Here is a 24,367-nt window from a genome sequence, read left to right as displayed (position 1 = left end):
AATGTATGGTATACTTATTAATTAATTCTTTTTTGCATATTTGCAACTAGTCTGAATGCGCGTGAATAGAACTCGCTACACTGACGGTTGCGTGCAAATGTGCTGAAGAAAAACCAAATTAAAAGAAATGGTCATCGACTACTTAATCTTAATATATATAAATCTCGTGTCACAATGTTTGTCCTCAATGGACTCCTAAACCACTAAACCGATTATAATAAAATTCGCACACCATATGCAGTTCGATCCAACTTGAGAGATAGGATAGTTTAAATCTCAAGTTATAGTCGCAATTTCTTCTAACCACGCGGGCAACAGCTAGTTCTCTATATATTCCCCACTTTTATGCAGGACTGGAAACTAAAAAATAGTCATTTTTGTTAAGTTCGCTAACATTTTTAATTTTAATAATATTCTTTAACAGCAACAACAGCCAACCGGTTTTAAATAAAATACTACTGAGCCAAACGTTTATGATATTTGTATAGAACTAAATGACAGCTATTTTATAAGTGAATAAATAATCAACAAAATGGTTTCATCCAGTCCGAAGTCTGAAGACAAACAAAAGAAAGACACACGAATAAAAGACCTCCTTTTTAAAGTTGCTTGAAAAGGGTTGAAAACTACACTAACTCATTGCTGATAAATAAAAAGAAAAAACTAAAATAAAATAGGTTGTCGCATAGTGAGGACAGCTAGAGGTACCAGGCTCGCAGTTAAGCAAGGGAGTCACGTCCGCCTTACTATACGTTCTTACGAAACTCGTGTGCACGTGTGGAGCATCGCTAACTTTGTGGGGATGGTTACATCGTGGTACAAGTTTTAAGGGTTAGCGTTTTCCAATCTATTTAACAGTCGATGATAAAATATAGGCAAAAAATAATTATGTGTTTATTGTTATCCGATGATAACAATAAACACATAATTATTTTTTGCCTATATTTTATCATCGTTTAAACCTTTTTTGAACTTTCGTAAATATTTTAAGACTAAAATATGGCTTATTCAGTCTTAATCGGTTCATGCGTTCTCGTGTTTTAGCGAGACTATCGAACAGCAATCCATTTTTAAGTCTAAAAAGAAGATATCTTCTTTAATATATAATACGCCAGAAACGTTGTTTTGCCATACAAATTGGTTCTAGCGAATAACAAAAAAGTAGAGCTATGCTAAATTGATGTTGTCCTATTCTCAGACCTACCCAATCCACACAAAATTTCATGCGAAGCGGTCGAGTCGTTTCGGAGGATTTCGTGCACGTATTTCAATACCGTGATACGAGAATTTTAAGTATTAGATAGTAAAATGTGTTAGTCATTAAGGCGAGATTGATGATATTTTCATTAAATTATCTTGAAAACCCAACCCGTCGAAAAGGCAATATGAAACTCATATTCTCTACCGCTACTCTCTCCTAACTTAAACTAATTCGTGTCAAAGGCGGACACTGCTTAGGCGGGGCAAAAACCTAATCACATTTTCTACATCCTCAACTCTACCGGAAGGAATTAAAGTAATTGAATTGGAACTCTCGAACAATCTCAACAAGTGTTAACACTGTGGGTGGTTACTGTAAACTGATTTCTGGTTCAACAGAACAATTCAATTCACAGATCTTGATTTGTTTCAGAGCTGGTTTTGTTCAGCGGTTTTTTTTGGTTAGTGTGATTTTTTTGGAACCTAAACTGTTATTGCCTAATGCCAATAATCATAACCTTCCCGCTCACTCGGGAGAGAGAACGGGTAGTGTCAGACTCTTACTGATGAATGATTCATCAATGGTTACGGAACCCTAATAAGTAATAATCAACCTATATTACATGTTGGGACCAAGAAATAATTACATCAAAAACATGATATTCAATTAAAATATGAGATGAAAATTATATACGTATTATATTTATTTTTATTGGAAACATACGTGGGTTAGAGTGTGTATTGAGCCGACTCCAGTGTTTCCCACAATATGTTTTCTTTAAATTACAGATTACAATGCGTCACGAGTTTCTTAGAATAAATAAAATGTTACTTGCATTTCATCTATTAAGGCCACTTTGGTTCTTGGTTATACTTAAAATATGTAACCAGGAACCAGGGAAGGGTGAAACACTCCGGTAAGAGTACTCTTCGCCTTCCCAGGGCAGAGGAAGTCCACGAGGATTTCCCCGGGTAAAAAAGAACGCTGCGGTAATACACATCTTTACTCTCCGAATGTTTTCACAAAACCTTTGCTGTTATTATAATAGGTTTCTTTATACAAATAATGAATTTAATTTCATTGAATCATGTATTACTTATTTGCTTTGAGGTCCATGTTTCGCGTTTATTTTGTCGATACGATTGTTTAATGAAACAAGTTGTTAACAATTATCTTGATAAGGTTTAAACTTTACAATAATTCACAATTCTCTTTTTTGTTCTCGGGGAATGCTAATGGATAACCACTTCCTCGGGGGAGGGAGCGTCAGACTTCTACTGACTGAGCCTTAACCGCCGAACAACGTCTTCCACATTTGGTCAACGCATTTTAATGACTGGATTGTTGGTCTAGAGGTCAGTAGTCCTGACTTTTAGCCATTTTTATTTGCCATTTTATTCGAAAGTCTCAATAACAATATACGGAAAAACATGACATAGTAGAAGAGCAAAATGGAACATAAATAATTGTGATCAAACAAAACAGGCCATAAAACCCTTTTCAATACAACCTGTTTCATCCCATACTTTATGCTAATACCGTATAAAAATATCGTAAAATTCCGTATTAATCATATTTATATCTAGTTTTTATGGCCAGACCCTAGGATTTACGGACCCTACGCGAGTCCGCGCTTATATTATATTTCGCAAAAGCTATAAAAACAGGATCCTAAATAAAATTCTCACGAACACATTTTTTTGGATTAGGGCTGGTTATATTACCTTCGTAATGTTATCCTTATTTAGATAAACCAAACCAAACAAATCACGACTTCCATATTCCTATTAATTAATTGACGAACTTATACGTACTTACCTTACTTTCTTAGATATGAGTATTGTTTCATACATTGCTGCATGTAAAACCTAGTAATTCATTAAATTGTTTAATGATAGAAATATAAGACGACTTTTCGGAAAGTGAATCATCCACAGCCTTTGTTTCACACTGCTGAGCATAGGCCTCCCCTTTCTCGTGCCAATTTTTATATTCCTATGCCAGCTTCATCAAGACTCGACCCGAGACCTATACCATCGACCCATCGATATAAAATGCTTGGGGCCTAAAGATAAGTTCGATTTTTCCAAGCGCTAACACTGACCAATTGGTATTAGATAAGTATATTAAGGTATTTAATTTATGATAAAACGGTATTCACATTATTTGTAGTCATTGTAAGTCTTTTTATTCTAATACGATGTCGACCTATTCTAAAGGCCATAATACCCATAGCCCATAATGGTCATAGGTATGTAAATGCATAAAATGAATAAGTATATTTACAAATAAAACCTACTCAAACTGAAAATTTTATACACAATCTGTCATATTTTAATTAATGAATCATATTTCACTGTAAAATGCCTCCGTTTTTCTGTAAGTGAATTCAATAAAAAAATATGAAATAAATTCAAAACAAACGTGTTAAAAAGAGATAACTTAATAAGCTCGTATAAATATGTAATTACATTACGAATGCAAATATAATAACGTCGTTATGTCAGCGTGTGGTAAATTTCCTTACAACGAACGTGAAAATGATATTACGGAAAAAAATACAGTCTGTATCATAGAATGATAAAAATATGATGGCTAGAAACCAGTACCTATGTTGTTTTTTAATAAAGGTGTTTGTCAAATCTTTTCAATTCTATAAATAGAAAAAAGGATACACAAAATATTAGTTTTCACTAAGACAACTTTTCATGATCAATTAATTAATAGAAAACTTGATTTAAATAAGAATCCCCAGGGTCTGCAAATATTCAAGTCACATGCTCAGTGACATCCAGGCCCCAGAACAAGCATTCGCACAAGCACTCGTCCTACGCTGACATCTCTCGTCAAGCCTTGTCTGGTTATCGCAATCGAATCGTTTTTTTGTAGTTACAGCCATTTTAAATAAAATGTAGCCAAAACAATAGTAAGAGCTCGGGACAATATTTAAAAATAGATAGGCTAGAGAATCAATATAAATAAAATATCTTGAAAAAATATTCGTCGCCACGAAATAAGCTCTCGAGAAATTCAATTCAATTTTTTTCCGACACAAAAATGTTTGTCGGACTATACTGAGAACATTTCCTTTGGTGTGGAAAGTTGTGGCCCCATTTATAGCGAGTTACGATGAAATATTTTAACTAAAATTGGAAACAAAATTTTAGGTACCATTATTTGTGTCTCATTTCAATCAAGTTATAAATTCATGAGATACAGGTCCATACAGAAGCCTTGTTGAGAACTTTAGTCTAAAATGTGTTGTGGCAGGGATCATTTATCCCCACTCCATGGAAGAACAAACAAGAAGAATCCATAGTATGTTGAAGCAGAACTATTGAATAATACCTATTATGTGTGTAAAAATAATTAAACTATTATATTGTTACATGCTATGTCCTTATCCTTAGATTTACTAAAATCACTTAATCAAAGCATAAAGACACCCAGACTGAGGTTTGAACCCCATCTAAGGATACAAAAATGCTTGCCCCACGCAGGGATCGAACACGCGACAGGTGATTTTAGTCGTCTTCTCCTCTAGCTCTCGCCTTGTATTATGAAAACAAGTCGCTTTCTCTGCCACCCCGCCATTTTCGCACCCCGAGGGGATACAATATTAGAATACGTTTCGGAAAAATATTCCGGCGATACAAGAAGCTACTCGCGTTTGACTGTTACACAGGCTCAGTCCAATGGACCTGAGCGACGGAATAAATTACATTCCGCCTTTGTAGATGCGTTTCTAATATTAAATGGAAACAAGTTAATGAAAAAAGGAAAACTTTCTATAAAAAAAGCTTTTGAATTGCTTTGTAATCAAAGTACTCGAAAACACAATTCAAAGAATCTTACTTACGAATTTTTTAGCTTAGCTCTTATGGCCACTTTCCAGTTTCAACATCAGATCAGTTCTTTGTTATGTCAAGAACAAATCAAAATCGAAATCGAGATTTGGCCACTTTTGGTCCAGACAGAGAGGGTAACCAGTTCATTTTGAAAAATGGTTAGTTTCAGACTTTTTGTAAGGAGCGATTTTCTATGATTCTTCAAAGTTTATTTAGAGTCCATCTATAAAATGACTCAACAACAAAAATTCGTCCGCAATAGTTTTTGACGAAGACGATCTACTAATCTCACCCAAAAAGGTAAGAGCTAAAAACCCAATAAAAATAAAAATTGGTTCATCAACTTGGGTACAAAGTACAAAGCAAGCGTGTCCCGCCAATTCTATTTGGACAGGACGTGATGATGTTACCAAAAACGTTTACATAAAACAAAGAGATCGATGAACGACCAGAATCCTACTACCAACTCCTCAAGTAACACACATGTAGTTAAAGAAGAGAGACAGCAAAATATACAGCTTATAGCGGCATCTCTTTCCCACAACCGCAACAATGTTTCTTTAAAAGGTGGTGCTAGCCCCCTGAATATTTTATAGATAGCCGTAAAATAGATACGTCTTGGGGACACGTTTAAAATAAATGATCAACTTGCTATTTTGAGATGTAGCTGTATTTGTACCCATTTTATATCATCTTGAGAGCGAAACAAAAGTACTATGGATGGTGCAAGAGACAATGGCTTATTATTTAAGAAAAAAAATTACAGCCGACTTCAAACAAAAACTGCTGAGCCAAACGTGCTTTAATTTATGGGACAAAATTACAGCTATTTCAAATAAAATAAAGAAAGAATCAAAAAAATTGGTTCATTGAAGTTCTGAGGTTAAAAACATGAAAATTCGAAGTAATTGTAATAGTTTTTTTTTTCGAAAAAAGTCTTATTGTTATAATTTCATTTTTAATATCTGGGCCCCAATTCTACTATTTACAATGGCCGATAAATGAATGGCAATTGGATTTAACTAAAAACATTAAGCATTTTTCCAACAAAATAATTGGAAATTCATTACAGGGTGACACTTACGGTCAATACAATGATTTTATAAGTATTATATTGGCAAAATGCTTAGTGTAAAATGTATCCAATTGCCATTCATTTATCGGCCATTGTAAATAGCACAATTGGGACCGTGTTATTAAGACCGTTATCGAATCGTTCATTTCTAGAAAGCAAAACAACAAATAATATAAAACTACCTTTTCTTGCAACAAAGGTAATATAATTTTAACATGTAAACATCATATTCGATCTATCACAGCTATGTACACATACAAAGGTCAAATATAGTTAGATTATTCCATGAATAAGCAATCGACAGAGCCTACCAATACATCACATCACTTACAAATACATACGGTATTACGTATGTAGCGATAGTTTTGTGATAGCGAATATCAGACAGTTTTTAGTCTTCAAGCAGCTTCTTGTACAAGTTAAGCATTTATGAGAAGCAAGGTTCCGCTTTCTATCCGTCTCTCCATCTACCAGTACAGCCTCGAAATTCCTGAAAGAATTATTTTCTCCAGCTTACCTTTATTATTATGTTCTAAAGCTCTCGTGTCGAATCCAACTTGACCATTTTTGACGATTAGTGACAAATGAACAGTTAGAAATTAATAGACAGTCAGGAGGCTCTTAGCACAGTATCTTTCTTGCAGTTATAAATAATTATAATCTAATGTTCTTGCAAGACTTTACCTTGGTACAGAAACGTAATACCACGTGTTCGAATTGCCTAAATTTACAATTGCTACATTTACGCTTTTGCTAAACACCTAATACTACGTAGAGCCTTTCATCAAATCGTCATTGATCAAGCTGTAGAACATGCTGTATGTGCGTTTGACATTTGTGATATCCCGGCGCCCCTTGAGTGCGTGCGGTCGATAGAAATGCACTTGCTTGTCATGGGAATGGATGGGAGAAATGCATTTGATGAATAATTGAATTGTGCTGATTTTGGAGATAGTTGTGGTGATCAATGCTCAAACCAATATGGAAATAACCCTGTTTCCAGCTGTGAGACATTTATAAGCTGATAATATTAGGCTGATTATATTGTAAGCACTTTTTATACGAAGACTTAGTTCGTGTACTTGAACTTCAAATCATCACCAGCCTGCATCTCGTAAACTGTGATAGCTACCCATATGAAAGTTCCTAGATTAAATTCGGATGCAAAGGAATGCCTATGTTATGCTATGTTCAGAAATGGACTTCGATAGTCTGCATTGAATTGACCAAGAAATTTATTTGTTACCAAACCGATATAATCGATTTTTATGAAATTTTGTATACATATTAGGTAGGTCTGAGAATAGAACAACATCTATTTTTCATACCCCTAAGAGATAAGGGTTGCTCACACTAAAAAGTATATTTTATTTTTTGGACTTGGTTTAGTTTTTGGTGGCATTAAAAATACATACAACTAGAAATAATTTATTAGGCAAAACAACGTTTGCTGGGTCAGCTAGTAATATATAATATTTATCGATATATACTATTTATACTAAGTATTTTGTACGGAAGGACTTAAATTGACCAGTATTGTTGTTAGTCACAAAACTAGTATTTACAGCATGACTTAAGAACTGAAGTTACTTTACAATATTATTTTTTTCTTACCAACATGCAACTATAAACAATTGTTAATTTATAACATATATTGTAAGTTTCCGAACCCGTCATAAACAGCTTTGAGTGAAATTCTCAATCATAGAAATGACTTGACTAAAGCAATTTGCTCTAACATTGTATTTGCATCGAACTTTTGAATCTAGCAACAAACCTAGTTTGTTACCTAGTTGTATTTTAATGCTTTCAAAAGAAATTTTAATGAGCATTATATTCGATTCAGTAATAAATGCTGTTAAAACTATTACAAGTGAATTATAAAATATGAATTACAGGAATATAATACAATTTTGTTACGGAAAAAATGATGGTCAGTTTATTAGGGTGGGTGCACATGTGCGAAAAATTCTATTTGCTGCGTATTTCTACTGACAATAGTTCAAGTCTTTTTACTTACATTTAACATGGCTCTGTGATCTGCAATAAAGACTTCTATTAAGCTATTGCATAGCTTTTATCGCGGGCCTTAAGTGTGGAGACCGAATCCAGAAATTCCGTAACGAAAAAATAGTTGGGAAAAGGCTGATGATAATGTATTAGTTTTTTCTCAACGATTTAGTTCCTAACTTGATCTGATTCAACCCCAAAATACCGTCTTAAATAAACAAGGATCACGAAAATAAGAAAATCTTTAACTGACAGGGTATCACATTATTTACACAATAATAAATGGGGCAGAAACAAGATCTTTATAATATTTGAGAATACAAAATGTCTCCCTTATAAATTAATGAATGTTAGCGTGAAACAGAATAACGCCACTGTCTTTCATTCAAAGTGACAGTAAGATTATATATCTTATATCTTCAAAATTTCAGTTTAAATTTTGTTTCGAATTTGGTGTTAACCGCAACGAAATTCTAGGAGTGTTGCTTTTGAAGATGAGTTAATTTTATGTGGAGTAATGTTGGGCCACTAAGGTGAAGCCAGTTAAGGTTTTTACGTTTTCACTACACCAAACCTTCTGAGCACAAAGTATGGTAGGTTCGACCTCCGCGTAGGATTTGTGTGATCCAAGAATGCTTGTCCTGAGTCTGGGTGTCCTCGTGCATGGGACTTGAATGTTTCTCTAACCCCCCGCCGACACAAGAATTATATTCCTTAAGGCGGGAGATAAATGTATATATTTTTTGCGAATCTAATATTATACTGTGGGGTTGTGTTTGAAGGGCCTTTCGATTATTTCAATTTAGCTTCAAACACGAGACGAGATGAGACACGAGACGTTTTTGATCATCTCCAGGGCCTTTAAAAGCTCATAGTGAACTCTACTTTTAAGCAATATTCGTTTTCAAAGTTGCGACAAAGCTGTTTTGTAACAAAGGAAAACTTAAAACTCCTGTCGATAATAAAAGTTACGTCACGTTAACACGTCGCCTTTCTAAGAGCTTTTGCAGGAAACTTTTGAACTTTTCCAAAGTGTTTTGTATTCACAAAACGCAGAGCATTTTATTATAAGAACGTGTACGCTTGGCTAATGCTCAGACTACCACTACCTCTGACACTAAGACTGCAATTGTGGAAAAAAGACAGCACTCTACACCCGTAGTCCTCTATCTCACTCACACAATCGCAAAAACTTTAAAATATGAAGGTGATCTGATCCCAGACCAAGTTTTTCACGATTTTAATGCAAAAGTTTTCATTGATGACAGTTTTCGCAAATATTTTTCAGGAAACGACTTCTGCTTGGATTTATGAAGTGAATATTGACTGAGATCAATATAAAAGTTTTATAGCATGAATAATATTGTTACTGTTACCAATAAAGTTCATATGTCATAGCTTAATCAAATAACTTTACTAGTTTTTGTTTGAGATTAAATTAAGCAACAAGCAGCCTTAGACTTCAAGTTGGCTATGTTAGTTGGTTAATTAAAATTTTTGAAACACCTGCATCTCTACCTAGTGAAGTTTCTACAACTGTAAGCGTCAATAGAAAAGATTCGAATGTCTGAAAGTGATATTTTGCTACGATTAGTGACTTGACTAGGAACTGCCTTCTCCGCACATTTGAGCGTTTTCTATCAACTTGTCCGTTCCTTTACTAAGTACAATCGTGCTTTGCTATAAGAGAATAATTGCACACATTGTTTTACCTGAGAGTAGAAAGTTAGTTCAAAGTTTATACCCCAAAATCATTAAACTTTATTAAAGTTCTTTGATGGTAATACGAATATTTGTAAAAAACTCACTCATATTTTTCATTTGTTTAAGAATTTTATTAAAAAAGTAAATTTTAATATCGAACTAACGCAACCACGTTTTGTATGAAACAATATCAAATATTGTCAGTTAACTTGCGGTCACCACTGCTAGTAGAACTACAGGCCTTAAACTCTACAAACCACTGACCCGCTCTCAGGGCTAACACAATTAAACGAGGAGTATCGTCCACTCCATCGTACAGTTAATCAAATCAAATCCTAACCAGGGGCAACCCTATTTCATCGGCTATACCAGGGGTTGGCAACCTGCGGAATAAGCACTTTCTGTCTTTTCTGATTTGATTACCTACTGAGAAAATTAGGCACCATCAATATCTCATCAAATCTCATCACTAAGAAATTTAATCCTTTTGTCGCGGGGGGTTTCACAAACATACAAATCATATGCACAATGACATCATTAAAACTACTAGATAAATTGCCAGTTCTTGTCTTCTTTATAACATACCTTTTTTATGTAAGTAGGTATGTACCATTCGTTGTTTATAAGATTTTTAAGAAAACCTTTTAATCACTAAAATTTTGGCTTGGTTGACAAAAGGTTGAAAACCCCTGGTCTATACCGTGTCCACAATTTAATTCGAACAAACCGCATATTTAATACTCGCCGGACAGTCCCATGTCCGGTTGGTCACGGCAAATAGCGTAGCCAGGGAAACCGGACAGGTCATTAATACAACAACTGGCTGGAGATTTAAACGGTAGTCCGGCGAATTGTTAATTATTTGCGGGATTTCACCCGACGCGTCCTGGGTATAGGGAAAATGGTTGATTATTTCGAATTTGATTTTAGGATCCTATAGATAGATATTTAAAAGTGTTCGGTCCAATTTGAAATTTTAAGTAATCAATTGGTCAATTAGGCTACAATGCACGATGGTGGTATTTTGCCAACAGCGATCTCTTCCAGACTACCTTTGCCTAGTACCAATTAAAATAATTTCCTTCCTATTTGAAATGATAACTTATTGTTAACGGATTCTTTCATTTCTATTAGCTTCCACATTAAATCAGTCTTTTAAACACAATGCAGGTCAGAAAAAACTTTTCAACATTCCCGGAGCATTAAAAATATAAATTGCACCCGCATTATTTCATTCCTTCATTCTAAACTAGAATTCAACGTTCAAAAGCATAGCAATCAAAACAATACTTTGAGAACGGAACTTTTCCCTCAAAAGAAAACATTCGCAATGTTTTTGCTCATAAAATTCCGCGGCGAGTCCATTATTCATATTCACCTTTGCAGTCACAAAGAACGGAAGTAGGTCAGCATGCCATTTCGACGGATCTTAGAGCATTGTGCTTTCAGAGAGCCTAACACCACTTGCTAATGTTGATGTGAAAGAGATGGCACTCTATGTCGTATGTTGCCTTCTCGCTTCCACTGCTGAAACAGTCCAATTTAGAGATATTGTTGTAGAGGGCTAGTTGAACATGACTTAGCATGAGTTAGGATGAAAGTCGAAGAAATAATATCGTAGTTTTGTCAGATGGAATTGAGTTTTAGTACATCGTTGACATTTGTTGTACCTACTGTATATGACTGGTTTAATATGCAGGTTATTTTTTAAAGCACCTGTTATGATGAATCCTGAACAGGGCTGAGTACGTCAAAATTTGGGAAAAATTTTAAACGCATAGATTCCGATAAAAATATATTTCTCGATTGCATCTGCCTGGCTTTTAATAATTCTATCGAGAAGTCGACACTCGTTCATTTTTTAGTATTTATGATTGGCTGAGAAGTTAGACTTGACGGCTGCGGAAGTCTTCGCTCCTCCTTGGTACTTGCCTTGAGATGCTAGATCGTTAGCCTAAAAAAAAAAAAGATACATATATGTCAGAATTGGAGAAATAAATATGTGATTCTCGTTTTAATTAGTTACAAGTGTAAATGTCATAATTAAATTCGTAAGTATGTCTGAATGCGGGCTCATATTATTTTAAATACAGCTTCTACTGAAAGGAAATATTTTAAAACGTATTTTTCCATACAAAATAATCTGTAAAACCTCACGTAGTGTATTAAAATGAGCGAAACGGGAACTTGTATTTTCTTTTAATAAATGCCTCCCGCACTTTCCAATTTCAAATTTTTATCGCAACGGGTTCACAAACTTTCAAATCACATGCCCAAGACACCCAGACTCAGAACAGTCATTCGTGGAACATGTAAATGCTTGTCCCACTCGGGGATCAAATCCACGACACGTCGCGCGTTTCCTATACCACTGTAAAGGATTTTTACATCCTTGGACATATTTCCATTGTCCACTGGTTACCTTGGTTCTCTTCAGCAGTTCCAGTTGAGCAGCCTTCGTGTTCTCATCCTTGCCTGCCCAGGTCTTCCAGACCGAAGCCTGCAGAGCCCTCCCGTAGCTGAAAGTCAACGCCCAGGGTTTCTTCAAGGTCACCTGGTTGATGGCGTTCAGGTTGACGGTCGCTTCTTCTTCAGATTGCCCGCCAGAGAGGAATGCGATTCCTAGAGCATATTATGAATATATATTAGAAGTAAGTAAAAAGAGGAGGGAAATTGGCAAGGGTTTGGAAAACCCCTTCTTTTGTTTGTGAAATACACACTTGTAGTTTAGCATCATATTTTTAGAAAGCTGTAAATTTTTGATCAAATATTCTGTTCAAATTCTCCCTCAAAACTGTTTAATCTGCAAACAGTTTTTAAGGCTGTAGTTTTTTAAATAGCTTTTCCAAAAATCCATTAGAGTTATAAAGTGGTCTCTATTGGTTATACTGTTACAGATTCTTGTCTACTGTAATTTTAAATCTTTTTCTCATATAATAGCTTATTCAGAGAAGCATTTTTTTTTCTAAATCAATTGTTTAGCCAATAATAAAACATAGTATTTGAGAGATTTGTTCCTCCAAAGCAACACTTTCACCAAACTTAATAGCCGAAGTCTTATACCAAAACTGAAGCAGTTCAACAACAACTTTGTTTATAGTTATAACACCTTGCTTAGTTATAACTTAGTTAGTTTAAATGTTAGGTTACCGGGTACGGCAGCAGGTACCGTTCTCCGTAAAGAGCTAACTGTAGCCACGGCTATTTCCTCTGGAGTATTCTTCTTTGAACTAGCTTGACCTGGAGTTATCTGAAACGAAATAGGGCATTTTTGGCGATGCAGGCTTTTTAAAAGTATTTTTGTGCTACTTTTGAATAGTGACTGTAGATTAAAACTGCACTAGGTATTTTTTTTTTGACAACGTCACATACATTGTTCTGAACGCAAAGTAAGTTGCTTAAGCACTTGTGTTATGGAATTCAGATACAACGAAGGTACCACAAAAACCCAGACCCGAGTCAATGTAGAAATCTGATTTTTTACATTGTCCCGACCAGGGATCGAACCCGGGACCTCAGAGCTAGCGACACCTTGAAACCGGTGTGTACGCCACTCGACCACGGAGGTCGTCGTATTGAAAACTCCTTGGTGATGACAAAATAGAAACTGTATAAGCGTTTGTAAAACATTGCTTTGTAATCTATTTTTTTACAAATCCGTACATATTTTTATAGTAACATTATAACTTTAAATGTATAATTCTAATGCATGTATGTATGTCGTTAAACTCCTCCTTAAATTATTATGGATTTGGATAAGCAAAACACAGTTTTTAATAAAGTTTTCATAAAAAAAAATCAGTTTAATATTTACAAAAAACTTTAAAGTTTTCGAGGTACACAAACACATTTTCCCACGCTCCTTCAAAACTGTTTTACCTGCAAACAACTATTTTTTACACTGTAGTTTTTAAATTGCTTTTCCAAGAATCCATTTGAGTAATAAAGTGGTCTCTATTGGTTCTCACTCTAATTATGCGAAGTCACGTTTACAATGAATGAGTTCGCTGCGAATGCATTTCAAAGCGTGCATCTAGCTAAAGGCTTGGACCTATTAGGCTCTCACATTCCTTTAAGCCTGTAGATGGTATACATAGATAACTTGTACTTGAGATTGATGACGATGATATGCCGTACCCGTTATTTCCATCAATTATTAAAGTTAATTATTACAGAAATCAATTAATTTACAAAATTACGAAAATTTAGGGATTTAGGGCAAAGGGCAAGAAGTCCGAATAACACACTTTTTAATTGAAATACTTATTACAAATTGGATACTCAAAATCTCAGTGATAAAAATAAAAAAAAGCGAATAACAATGCCTTATCGCATTCACGTGATTTAAGATCACAAATTTATAGGTACTAGGAATGCATAAATACAAGAATATACTAACCATGTTAGGTTTTAAGAGTGTTCCCTCTAGGAACACGTGGTGGTCGCTCAGAGCCTTATACACCGCGGCCAGGGCTGCTTCTGTCACTTGCTGGTTCCTTACGATGTCATGATCCCCTGGTAACATCAATACATTTCATGTTACCGCATTTTATGTTTCTGTCAGTGATAGACGGACAGACATGTTTGGTAAAATCGGTCTTTTAATTTTAAAGTTGTGAGAGTGAAGTGTGAAAAGTGGAATTTAAATATATTTTGACGACGTGACGACTCTCAAGGACAAGCATCTGTGTGATCCAGGAATGCTTGAATGGTATCTAGTACGTGTTAATATTAAATGAAAACAAAATACGAAATAAGAACTCGAAGTCATCCTAACACAAACCAACCGCAGCAAACGCGACTTAATATCCTATCAATAGTACCTCCGTTTCCAATGAACTATTTAATCATATATACAATGCATAATTTGATTTGTAATTCTCGTTACACCCGAATTGAGTAATACATCATAGAATAACAATGAAACAATTTGACTAATTACCGTGTCAGTCAATTAGTAAGCAATATTAATTTATACACATTTAATTACCGAAGTTGTGTAGGTATATGATCCACTATTGTTTTGGGATGGAGACAAATATACACCGTCAGATAGCACTATCTCTTTCATGCATTGCAAAAATTGCAGTTTAAAATTGTAATACTGGTTTGATGGCATTTATTGAGATAACCTGCGATTATGGAAATCAGTTTACATTATGGTCATCATAACATTCATCATTAAATTCGGAATTCACTACTCCAACAGACAAATTTAAGAAATTCAAATAAATCCAAAAAATCTAACAAAATAGTAATATTTTATTAAACAGAAATTGCGCTTGGGGACCTCACCGCTGCGTCAGCTCATAACTAAATACTCCAGAACTAGTCGCGAAATCCTTCTAAACGCATGAGTACCATCTCCATCTCACTTCATAAAATAATTGTAAATCCCCAGATCGCAACCACACCGCCGCTCATGCTCATCCGTTTAGTTAGAAAACCAGTCAGCCGATCCCGACAATCACCTTCATTTAATACAGAAAGTTGTTTAAAGATGTTTCGAGTCTTACCGTCCAAAACCACATCAGGTTCGACAATGGGTACCAGACCCTCGCTCTGACAGATGGACGCGTACCTCGCGAGGACCTGCGCAGTATCGTTAATAGCCTGCACTGATGGTGTGTTTTCACCAATCTTTAATGGACACCGCCATTTTGCAAACCTGCATCCTTGCTTCTTGTATTCAGCGCAGCGCTTGGCTAGATCATCGAGACCTGGAAGATGAAGGGATGTAAGATTTGAGTTGAATTGTGAACATACGACTCACTCGGCTATTGTTACAAAGAAAATAAAAATTAAGTAAAGTGTTTTTCTCTAAAAAATCTTTTACATTTTATCCAAACTGAGTTTTACCAGCAGTTGCATCCGCATGGTGGTAATAAAATGGCTTATGTACATGCTTATGGCTTGAATCTTTGAATTTCAGAAAAATTCTTAAAAAAATTGTCAACCTTGGTGGTGGTTTAGCTATGAAAGTGTATGGATATACGATAAAATCTCACCCTTAATTTTACTTTTCAGCAAATTCATTCTCAAAAAGGCTGAAGCTTTAAAACTGACTTCAAAACCACATCGCATTGCATACAATGGAACAAACATTCATCTGAAGCTCCTCAAAAACATATGTACCATCACATATTCACTTGCGAAGCTAAAACTAACCAGCAGACGTCGGCGTAACCCCGTTTGCCCTATTCATGCATTTATGCATGTTTTATTTGAGAAAAGGACGGTTGCCCGGAATATTTTTCTGGAGTTATTTCGTCGTTTATTTTTTGGGAATCGGAAAGACATTATGATATCGTGAGGTCGTGGTTGGACAGCATCCTAATGCTTTTAAAATTAGGGTGTGTATGATGGAGGCTTTTGCCCTGTAGTTCGGACAGTTCGGATACAAAATTGCATCATAAATAATGTATGAGGAGACATTTTCTAGGAATGTTCCCGTGTAGTAAAAAACATCTAAGTTAGATTAAGTTGCTCTTCAAAAACAAACCGACGACTTTTATGACACTTTGCGGTTTTCAGGAAAAGATTTTAACGACCCATTTTTCATTATTCTATACACGATCCCAGTGCTGAGGAGAGACCACACACATTCATTCATTTTTAGAGAAAAATATACCTTTATTGTTTACTAATTTACTCTCTTCAAAAAATATCTAAAAAGCCTCACCTTGAGTTGTAACCTCATCTTGTGACAGGAACAATGGCACTGCATCCTTATCCACCTTGATGCCAGGGATGATGTTGTTCTTCTTCAGGAGCTCGACGAAGGGAGTTCCATCATCAGTCTTCTGGTAAACGGTCTCATCGAAGAGGATTACTGCTGATACATGCTCCGAGAGAGTCTGGGGAGATTAGAGAAGAAGATATATAAATCTTTACGAGATCATGAAAATGATATAAGAAGGAATGGTCATTTCTTCGGCATTTTTTTTTCAACGGGAATCTTAGAAGACTTAATTCAACTTCCTAATACTGTTGATATTTATGTCGCTTCCCTCATATTTGTCTGAATAGATTTTTCTATCAAGAGATATTGTCACAAGCGACGTGAATGCTGATGAAATGACTCCAATATGGCTGTGATTATTCGAAGTCATGAGCTGTCTCAAATTCGCAATGTCGTAATTTCCAAACGAAACATCGATTACGATTTAAAAACAAAAAAAAAATAAAGTTTAAAAAAAAAGCAATCTACCGAGAATTTCATAAAAAATGACTTACAGGACAGTAAAAATGGAATTACAAGTTGTGAAAGTAAATAACGGTCAAAGTTTGTGGGAGCGCTTTAAATATGGCCGGGTGAAAAGAAGGATGTCCCTGGGGAATATCTTTAGAGGAACAAAGGCTATGTTTTCGTATACGTGAGTTAACTTTTAACGGAACAACAAGGAAATCTGTTTCGAAAACATATATTTTTCGGTTGTAATTGCGTTTTATGAAACAACGCTTTGTGGTTGTATGTTTTGTGTACGTCTTGCTTTTCTTTCACTTTGTTTTGTATTAGAGTTATTTTAAATCTTTAGAAATGCTTCCCTTTGTAAGAAATAGGTAGGTACTAGAATTCGTTAGAAAAATAGTTGTTGTTCCCTTGTTCCAGAGCTTTTTTGGTAACGATTTTCTTCTTTTTTGAGAGTGACTACCCGTTTTAAGTTTACAACCCATTCACTATGTAAAAAGTACACATGGTAGAATGACTCTTAAAGATAATTTTTAAATCTACAAGATCTGAAGATATGGTATATTAACAAGACTTCTAAATATCAGTAAAGCCTAATTAACCATAATTTTGTTAGCAAGTACTTACTTCTGTAGTAAAAAGAAGTTGGCGGTACCTTCTTCTATTATTCTCAGTATTATCCAAACCAATAGCAGCTAGGAGTTTTCCGATTCCCTCTGAAAATTACAAGTAATGAGTTAATGTACATTTTTTAACGTTCATATATTTTCGAACATTGCTCAATATAAGATAAAAGATTTCGTTCCCATTTTATTTTAAATGACGATATTTTTGTGAATGTATACCTCAGTTTACTTCTCTGACCCTGGAGGTCAGAGAAGTAAACTGAGTAAGTGACTGAAGTAAGTCACTGTACTCTACTGTAAAACACTATCTCTCTTTCAAGATGGCAAATCCTACTTTCACGTCTTGTTTCGGCGCGACAGAACCTAACTATCAAAAACTGATCTACTGTACACCGAATATCTCAGTAAACCTATTACGAAGACTGCTGCTTGCCCGTCTGTCCATGCCTCTTTAGTATCACATAAACCGTTATATCAAAACAGTTAAAATTTTACAGATAAGTAATTATTTCAGAGGACAAAGCAAAAAAAGAAAATTGTCTAACATTTAAATGTGAGTCCAGGCTCACCGTTGTCATTTGTCATCAACCAATTAGTTTTTCTAAAGCCTACTTCGACGGAACCCTTAGCCTTAGAGTCGAGAACCCTAACCCACAACCGATTTTATTCCAAGTACTTAGCTTGATTTCATTAGCAGATTCTGTAATGGTTATACAGAACGTAGTAATACTCCATAAACAGTTGAGTAACGGTCCCGGCATAACGACAAACCCGATGATCGAGTTTTAATGGCATTTTTATTGAAGGGAAGCTTATGGCGCATTACAGATGGAACCCATGGGTTATGGGAAATATGTTATTTGAACTGAACGGAAATTATCGCGACCTAGTTTATAAGTAACAAGTAAAATTGCTGGTAAAAAATCTTCAGAAGATTTTTTTTCAAGTTGTTAAATCGTTCTGATGAAACAAATTGATTGTAATTTATATTTTCAAAGGAATGACAGCGTGCTACCGCCATTCCGGGGAGCTTGTTACGTCGTTTCTTCTCTCGCAGCAAAAGCACTTAGGAAGCGGTGAAGGGTGAAAGAATCTGGGTGCTGGATGGAAATGATTTTGATTTGAAACATTATTTTGTTTTACTAACTCATTCCTTTTGCTTTCATAGCAGCATTGTACAGTTTATCAGCGCTGGACTCACATTACTACGTGCCTTCCAAAACACAAGCTGTGATATTTTTTTTTTTTCTAAAACGCACATATTCGAAAATTCTTGGCATCGAAGACCGAGAATTTTGACTTGACGGTGCTGTGGTCTTAGCACACTTACCACAAGAGCTATCACAGCTACGCTCTTAACCAAAGAGATGTTTTAAATAGTAAATGTTCAAACTTACCATTAACTTCATCGACAGCCAGGATCCCTTTCCCCGGAGCTACTATAGCTTCAGCGGTTTCCCTCAGCTCCTTCTGCAGCTTAGGGTCAGGGTACGAGAAGAAGGTCGTCATTCTGGAATATAAAGTTATAAATGGAACACCTTGGATTTTGATTAAGACATTTATTAAGAAGGAGAGCAGATTTTGTAACACCTCCAATATCATCCTTTCAAATATCAGTAACTAGCTGTTGCCCGCGACTTCGTCCGCGTGGTTAGAAGATATAAGTCAGGAATTTTTGAACGGAAGCCCTCGAAAATGAATAATTTTCCCTGTTTTTTCCACATTTTCCACTGTATCTTGGCTCCTATTAGTCGCAGCGTGATGGTAAAAAAGTGATGGTAAAAAAGTGGTGATGGAAGGCCTAAAGCCTTCCTCGGTGAATGGACTATTCGACACAAAAATATTTTTTCAATTTGAACCAGTAGTTCCTGAGATTAGCCCGTTCAAACAAGCAAACAAACTCTTCAGCTTTATATATTAAAGTACTAGCTGTTGCCCGCGACTTCGTCCCCATGGGTAGAAGATATAAGTTATGATTTATACCTGCCCTATTTTTTTCACATTTTCCATTGTATCTTCGCTCCTATTAGTCGCAGCGTGATGGTTTATAGCCTAAAGCCTTCCTCGATTAATGATCTATGCAACACAAAAATAATTTTTCAATTCGAACCAGTAGTTCCTGAGATTAGCGCGTTCAAACAAACAAACAAACAAACAAACAAACAAACAAATTCTTCAGCTTTATATATTAAGTATAGAAGTATAGATTACTCAATTAGTTTTTGAATCAAAAATATCTGAGAAGTTGATCAACGAAAATTATTCTAGAATTAAGATTGATTGACTGAAACAATTAGAAAGTGATCATGGAACTTGAGAACATGGGGTTCTGCAGCTGACTATCTGTTTAATGTAGGTCGGTTCTTTAGAAACCAGAGCAAACTTTATTAGTTTAAAAGCGAAATCACGCGATAGAGCAAATTAATTTAACGAAAATACTTGTCTGAAATTACAACTTTTAAAGTAATAAATGCGATGTGAATAAAATGACCAATCAAAAAAAAATTCGTAGACCATTGGAATGACAATGAAACATAATAAGCACGGATGTTACACACATAAAATAACTAGAGTTAAAACGATGTTATTGAAATCGAATTATAGAAATTAATTCCGTGTGTGCTGAAGTTTTGCCATTTTGTGTATTTTCAAACTAAACCAAAAGTTAAATGAACTGGAAAAATACGGGTTTCAAAATTTGAGTTTCAGTTTATTTTCGTTGAAAGTTTTGAAACAAAATACTCGATGTTCGTTTGTTTTTGAATTTGAAGTTTTGATTAGTTCATTCGTAACGCAGCCCTAGTATTACGAAAATGGAATAAGATATTATTATGATTGGTAGCTAACATTATTTAATTGTTTTTTTCTTTCCAAAGACAGTTAAGGAATGTGTACTATTAAATATTATTATTACTGTATCTCCTAAGTTATTTTTGTGCTCGACAGGGTCGTTATTGTAGTTCGATTCGTAGATCACACTAGTATTGAAACTATCGAAGCCGCGACTCGTCGTGCTCATAGTTTGAGCGTGGTGACTTCAACCAATCGGTTATACTTGAAGTCAAAGTACGTGTTGGACGAAACACAAGAAAATAGAAAACAATGGGATACCTATACCCAGAAGTGGGCATTCAAGATGATGATGTGGTCTGGCTTCCTCAAATTCAAAATTTATCCCATAACCTCTTACATCATATGTATTACACGAAACAACCCACACAATATTTAGGAAATAAGTATTTAAGTAAGTAAAAACATCGTATTCCTCATGACACTAATCTGAATCGATGGCCGGCTCATTCGTCTGTGTCACACGATGGATTAGTGTCCCCGTCTTCTTTTAAGAAGCATTACTAAGGATATAACCGGATTCTACAAGATTCTGTATTAAGGATAAGCTCGGTTCTCTCTTTATGTACAAAGTAAAGGTATCTATTGAAATGGGTAAGTGACAATTGGTCGTAGTAATCGTAGTTACTTATAATTAAAGCATGTAGTCGAAACTGTTAGGGGTAGCGTGTGTTATAAGGATTAAATTGATTCATTAGTTTACATTGTTATGGTTAACTCAAACCATGAGACCATGAGATGGACGAAACATTGATAAGCGCCAGCTTTTAAATAAAATAACAATCGGCTATGAGGCAAAAAAAATAGAAAATGCATAAAAGTAGTTCATTTTACTTTGAAGATTATTTTAGGAATGGAGAAAATTTTTGTATGTATTGGAATTTTCTCAAAGTTAACTTTTCCACAGCTTGTTGGAAGTATTTCTTAAATAAATGAGAACAAAGACAACTACAAACTATGGAATTTAGAAACCACTGACCAGCCACCCGCTCTAAACGTCTTATTAGAAAACTTTTGCACCTGTAGAAGCAAGACAGCGCACTACACGACGCATATCAGCCTCTCTTTTCCACAACTGCAGTAAATACTACTTTTAGAGATAGTGGTAGACGGTCAAAAATCTCCGCAAGCTTTCGCTTTTGTGATGTGGGAAAATTTATGGCTGAGTCTTCAACAGGTTGTGCATTCTGGATGTCGTAACTACTGCTACCTACTGGCTAGGGTACCAGCCAAGAACATAAATCTTATAGAATGCATTGCTGAGGTTACAGCTAAGGAAGTCTGAAGCGGTAAGAAATAGCCATATCAGGGCCCCAATTTGGCTATTTACGATGGCGAAGAATTAATGTGAATAGGATTAAAATTTCACTATAGATATTCCGCTAAGCATTTTTTCAACATAATAATTTGAAATTCAGTTCGGGGCGTTCAGTTATTGACTCTCACAGTCAATATAATGAATTTACAGTTACTATGTTGAAAAATGCTTAGGAGAATACGAATAATGCCAATTAAATCCTTTTTCCAGTAAGTAATTCATTGGTCATTGTAAATGTCAATTAAATCCTTTTTCCTGTAAGTAAATCATCGGTCATTGTAAATAGCGGAATTAGGGCCCCAGAAGTACGAGAATAAAACGACTCTGTTACCGAACAAATTACATTAATCTTATCTAAACTCATTTAAAAATGTCAAGCGAAACAATATTGATGCAGTTGTGGAAGAGAGACGGGAGATTACATGGATATAGCCGCGTTTCTGTCACACAAGTGCAAGATTCTCCCTTTAAGATGTAGCAAGATCTTACTAAGAAATATTATGTGAAAATAATGGAAATAATTATTATAATCACCTGTTTTGTAAGAACACGCCACAAACACTAAATAAACCATTCTGAGCCACAACAATTTAGATAAAACATTATCTCTTGTTATACAGGATGTTTGAATAATACAATTTATTGGTAAATATTTTAGAATGGAAAAACACTAATTAACTTAGTGAGTAAAAATAGTTAGAGTTGATAGAAGACGTTGGAATAAAACTATCGATATGACAGGTCAAGTGATTTCTATTCGTATGAGTGTTTTGGCACAAGCTTGGTAGACATAAACGCAATTGAAATAGTAATCACAAAATTTTGTAATCTTACTGAACTAGTTACTGAAATAACACTAATTTTATTAAATTAAACATACATTGAAACAAAACAACCTCCTCTCCTTTTAACCCGGTTAAATAGAAGCGAGAATTAAAGTCTCCATCTCCTGTAACTTATCAACAAAATTCACACGTAGATAAAACTTTAATATCACTTAAAGCCAATACAATATGTAAGTCCTAGTAAGTAACATCTATAGACTATAGGTATGATATACCTACCTATCACTTCACTTAGCTCGGAACGTGCTTGAGCGATGTTCTCCTGATTTACAGACTAACGAATGGGATGAAGACTGCGTCAGCTGTTTATGACATCGCAAATTGTTAGGCATCGGACACATTGGTGGGTTTAGCGGGAGACGATTTGAGGATATTGTTGATCATGGGACATGTAGGAATTATTGCACCTATCGTAGGTATGTACTTATTGTCTACCTATCGTATTAAGTGCTCTCCCAAAGCAAGAATCTAATTTGCTAATTATCCTTTTGAGACCATAGGCGATAGGTTACATTCTTGGAAAGCATGCAAAATTGTCATTTCTAGCCTTAGCGAATATGCTATCTATCTCTTACCCTTCTAAGTTAATTGTACACATTGTGGACAACATTTTGAGTTTGTTGTTTCTTCTCCAAAGCCCCAGAAAATTTAAAGTGTTGAAGTATAAATCAAAATCTCAAAATATAAAGTGACTTTGCCAGTGTAAACGCAGCCTAAAATTCTACTTACAGCTTCAATTGATACCAGGTTCGAACCAATTAATTTTATGCGCATTGAAATCAAGACTTTAATATTGAAAACAGTTACAATAACAAAATAATTAAATGTATGTAATGTAGAGTAGTTATTTTTAAGACTACGAAAAATGAAAAAGCAATGTGAGTCTATCCTTTTCAGACTTAAAAATCGTTTAAGGCATGCTTGGTATTTTCATAAAACTAAGAGGTAACGTTTTTTTATAAATAAAATTCTATTTTTCTTCTTTTCTTTAACGTACCGAGCCGATTCGCACTTGACCAGCTTTTATCGTTGCATGCTCATAAGCTTCCTTGCCTATGTTGTAAGCGCATACATATTTTGTCAGTTTAGGGTAGATGTAGGTAATTGATATTTTAACTAAATTGTTAAACATAGTAAATGTAAAAAATCGTTTCACTTAATTTTATCATCCTGTATCAGTTTTCAAACATAAAGTTATAAATTTAATTGATAAACTATTGACATGGGTCGATTATATAATAACGTAGTAAACAGTTTTGTAGTAACTGATTGACAAATTGTACCTACAGGACAGGACAATTTGTCAGGCATTTATTATTTAAGTATTCTTATTGCATACCTTAAACTGGATTTTCAATATAAACGTAGACATAGATAGATAGTATATCATCATCCGATACCTCGGACCCCAAAGAGTATTTATAAAACTTGCCAACAACATTATGTCTATTTCTTATCTGTACTCATGGATTTAGTTAAAAGTTCATTGCAAAACATTAGCGAAAAAAAAGAAATGTCAGTTTCATTTCATATATGCACTAGTGATGCTCCGTTCCTTAACTAATATTTTTTTATCGATAGTTACTAAAATATTTTTGTAAGTGTGCAATGTTTGTGTGGATAAAGTTTCAAGCATCTGTTTTCGTTACTCTGTAAAAATACAAAACTGGTAGGTAGATGTCGATCCCGTACATGTAC

The 24,367-nt window shown here is 34.9% G+C and overlaps 1 protein-coding gene across 2 annotated transcripts; it reads right to left on the bottom strand.

Moving 5' to 3' along the window:
- Positions 1–11,618: 11,618 nt before the first annotated feature.
- LOC113493246 (fructose-bisphosphate aldolase-like) lies at positions 11,619–22,906 on the bottom strand. 2 transcript variants are annotated; one of them, XM_026871131.1, is made up of 9 exons: positions 22,889–22,906; positions 19,054–19,166; positions 17,658–17,746; positions 16,521–16,695; positions 15,355–15,558; positions 14,238–14,353; positions 12,989–13,088; positions 12,261–12,460; positions 11,619–11,792 (listed from the first exon to the last, which is right to left on the bottom strand). In XM_026871131.1, the coding sequence occupies exons 2-9, from the start codon at positions 19,163–19,165 to the stop codon at positions 11,700–11,702; spliced, it is 1,089 nt and encodes a 362-aa protein (XP_026726932.1). In that variant the 5' UTR covers position 19,166; positions 22,889–22,906; the 3' UTR covers positions 11,619–11,699. The 2 variants fall into 2 exon arrangements, with proteins under 2 accessions (XP_026726932.1, XP_026726924.1); XM_026871123.1 differs by lacking the exon at positions 22,889–22,906 and adding an exon at positions 22,359–22,423.
- Positions 22,907–24,367: the final 1,461 nt, after the last annotated feature.

The sequence above is a fragment of the Trichoplusia ni genome, chromosome 1 (genome assembly GCF_003590095.1).
Source record: "Trichoplusia ni isolate ovarian cell line Hi5 chromosome 1, tn1, whole genome shotgun sequence".
Lineage (NCBI taxonomy): Eukaryota > Metazoa > Arthropoda > Insecta > Lepidoptera > Noctuidae > Trichoplusia > Trichoplusia ni.
The sequence above is the reverse complement of the archived record's forward strand: the minus strand, read 5'-3'. Positions and strand labels throughout refer to the sequence as shown.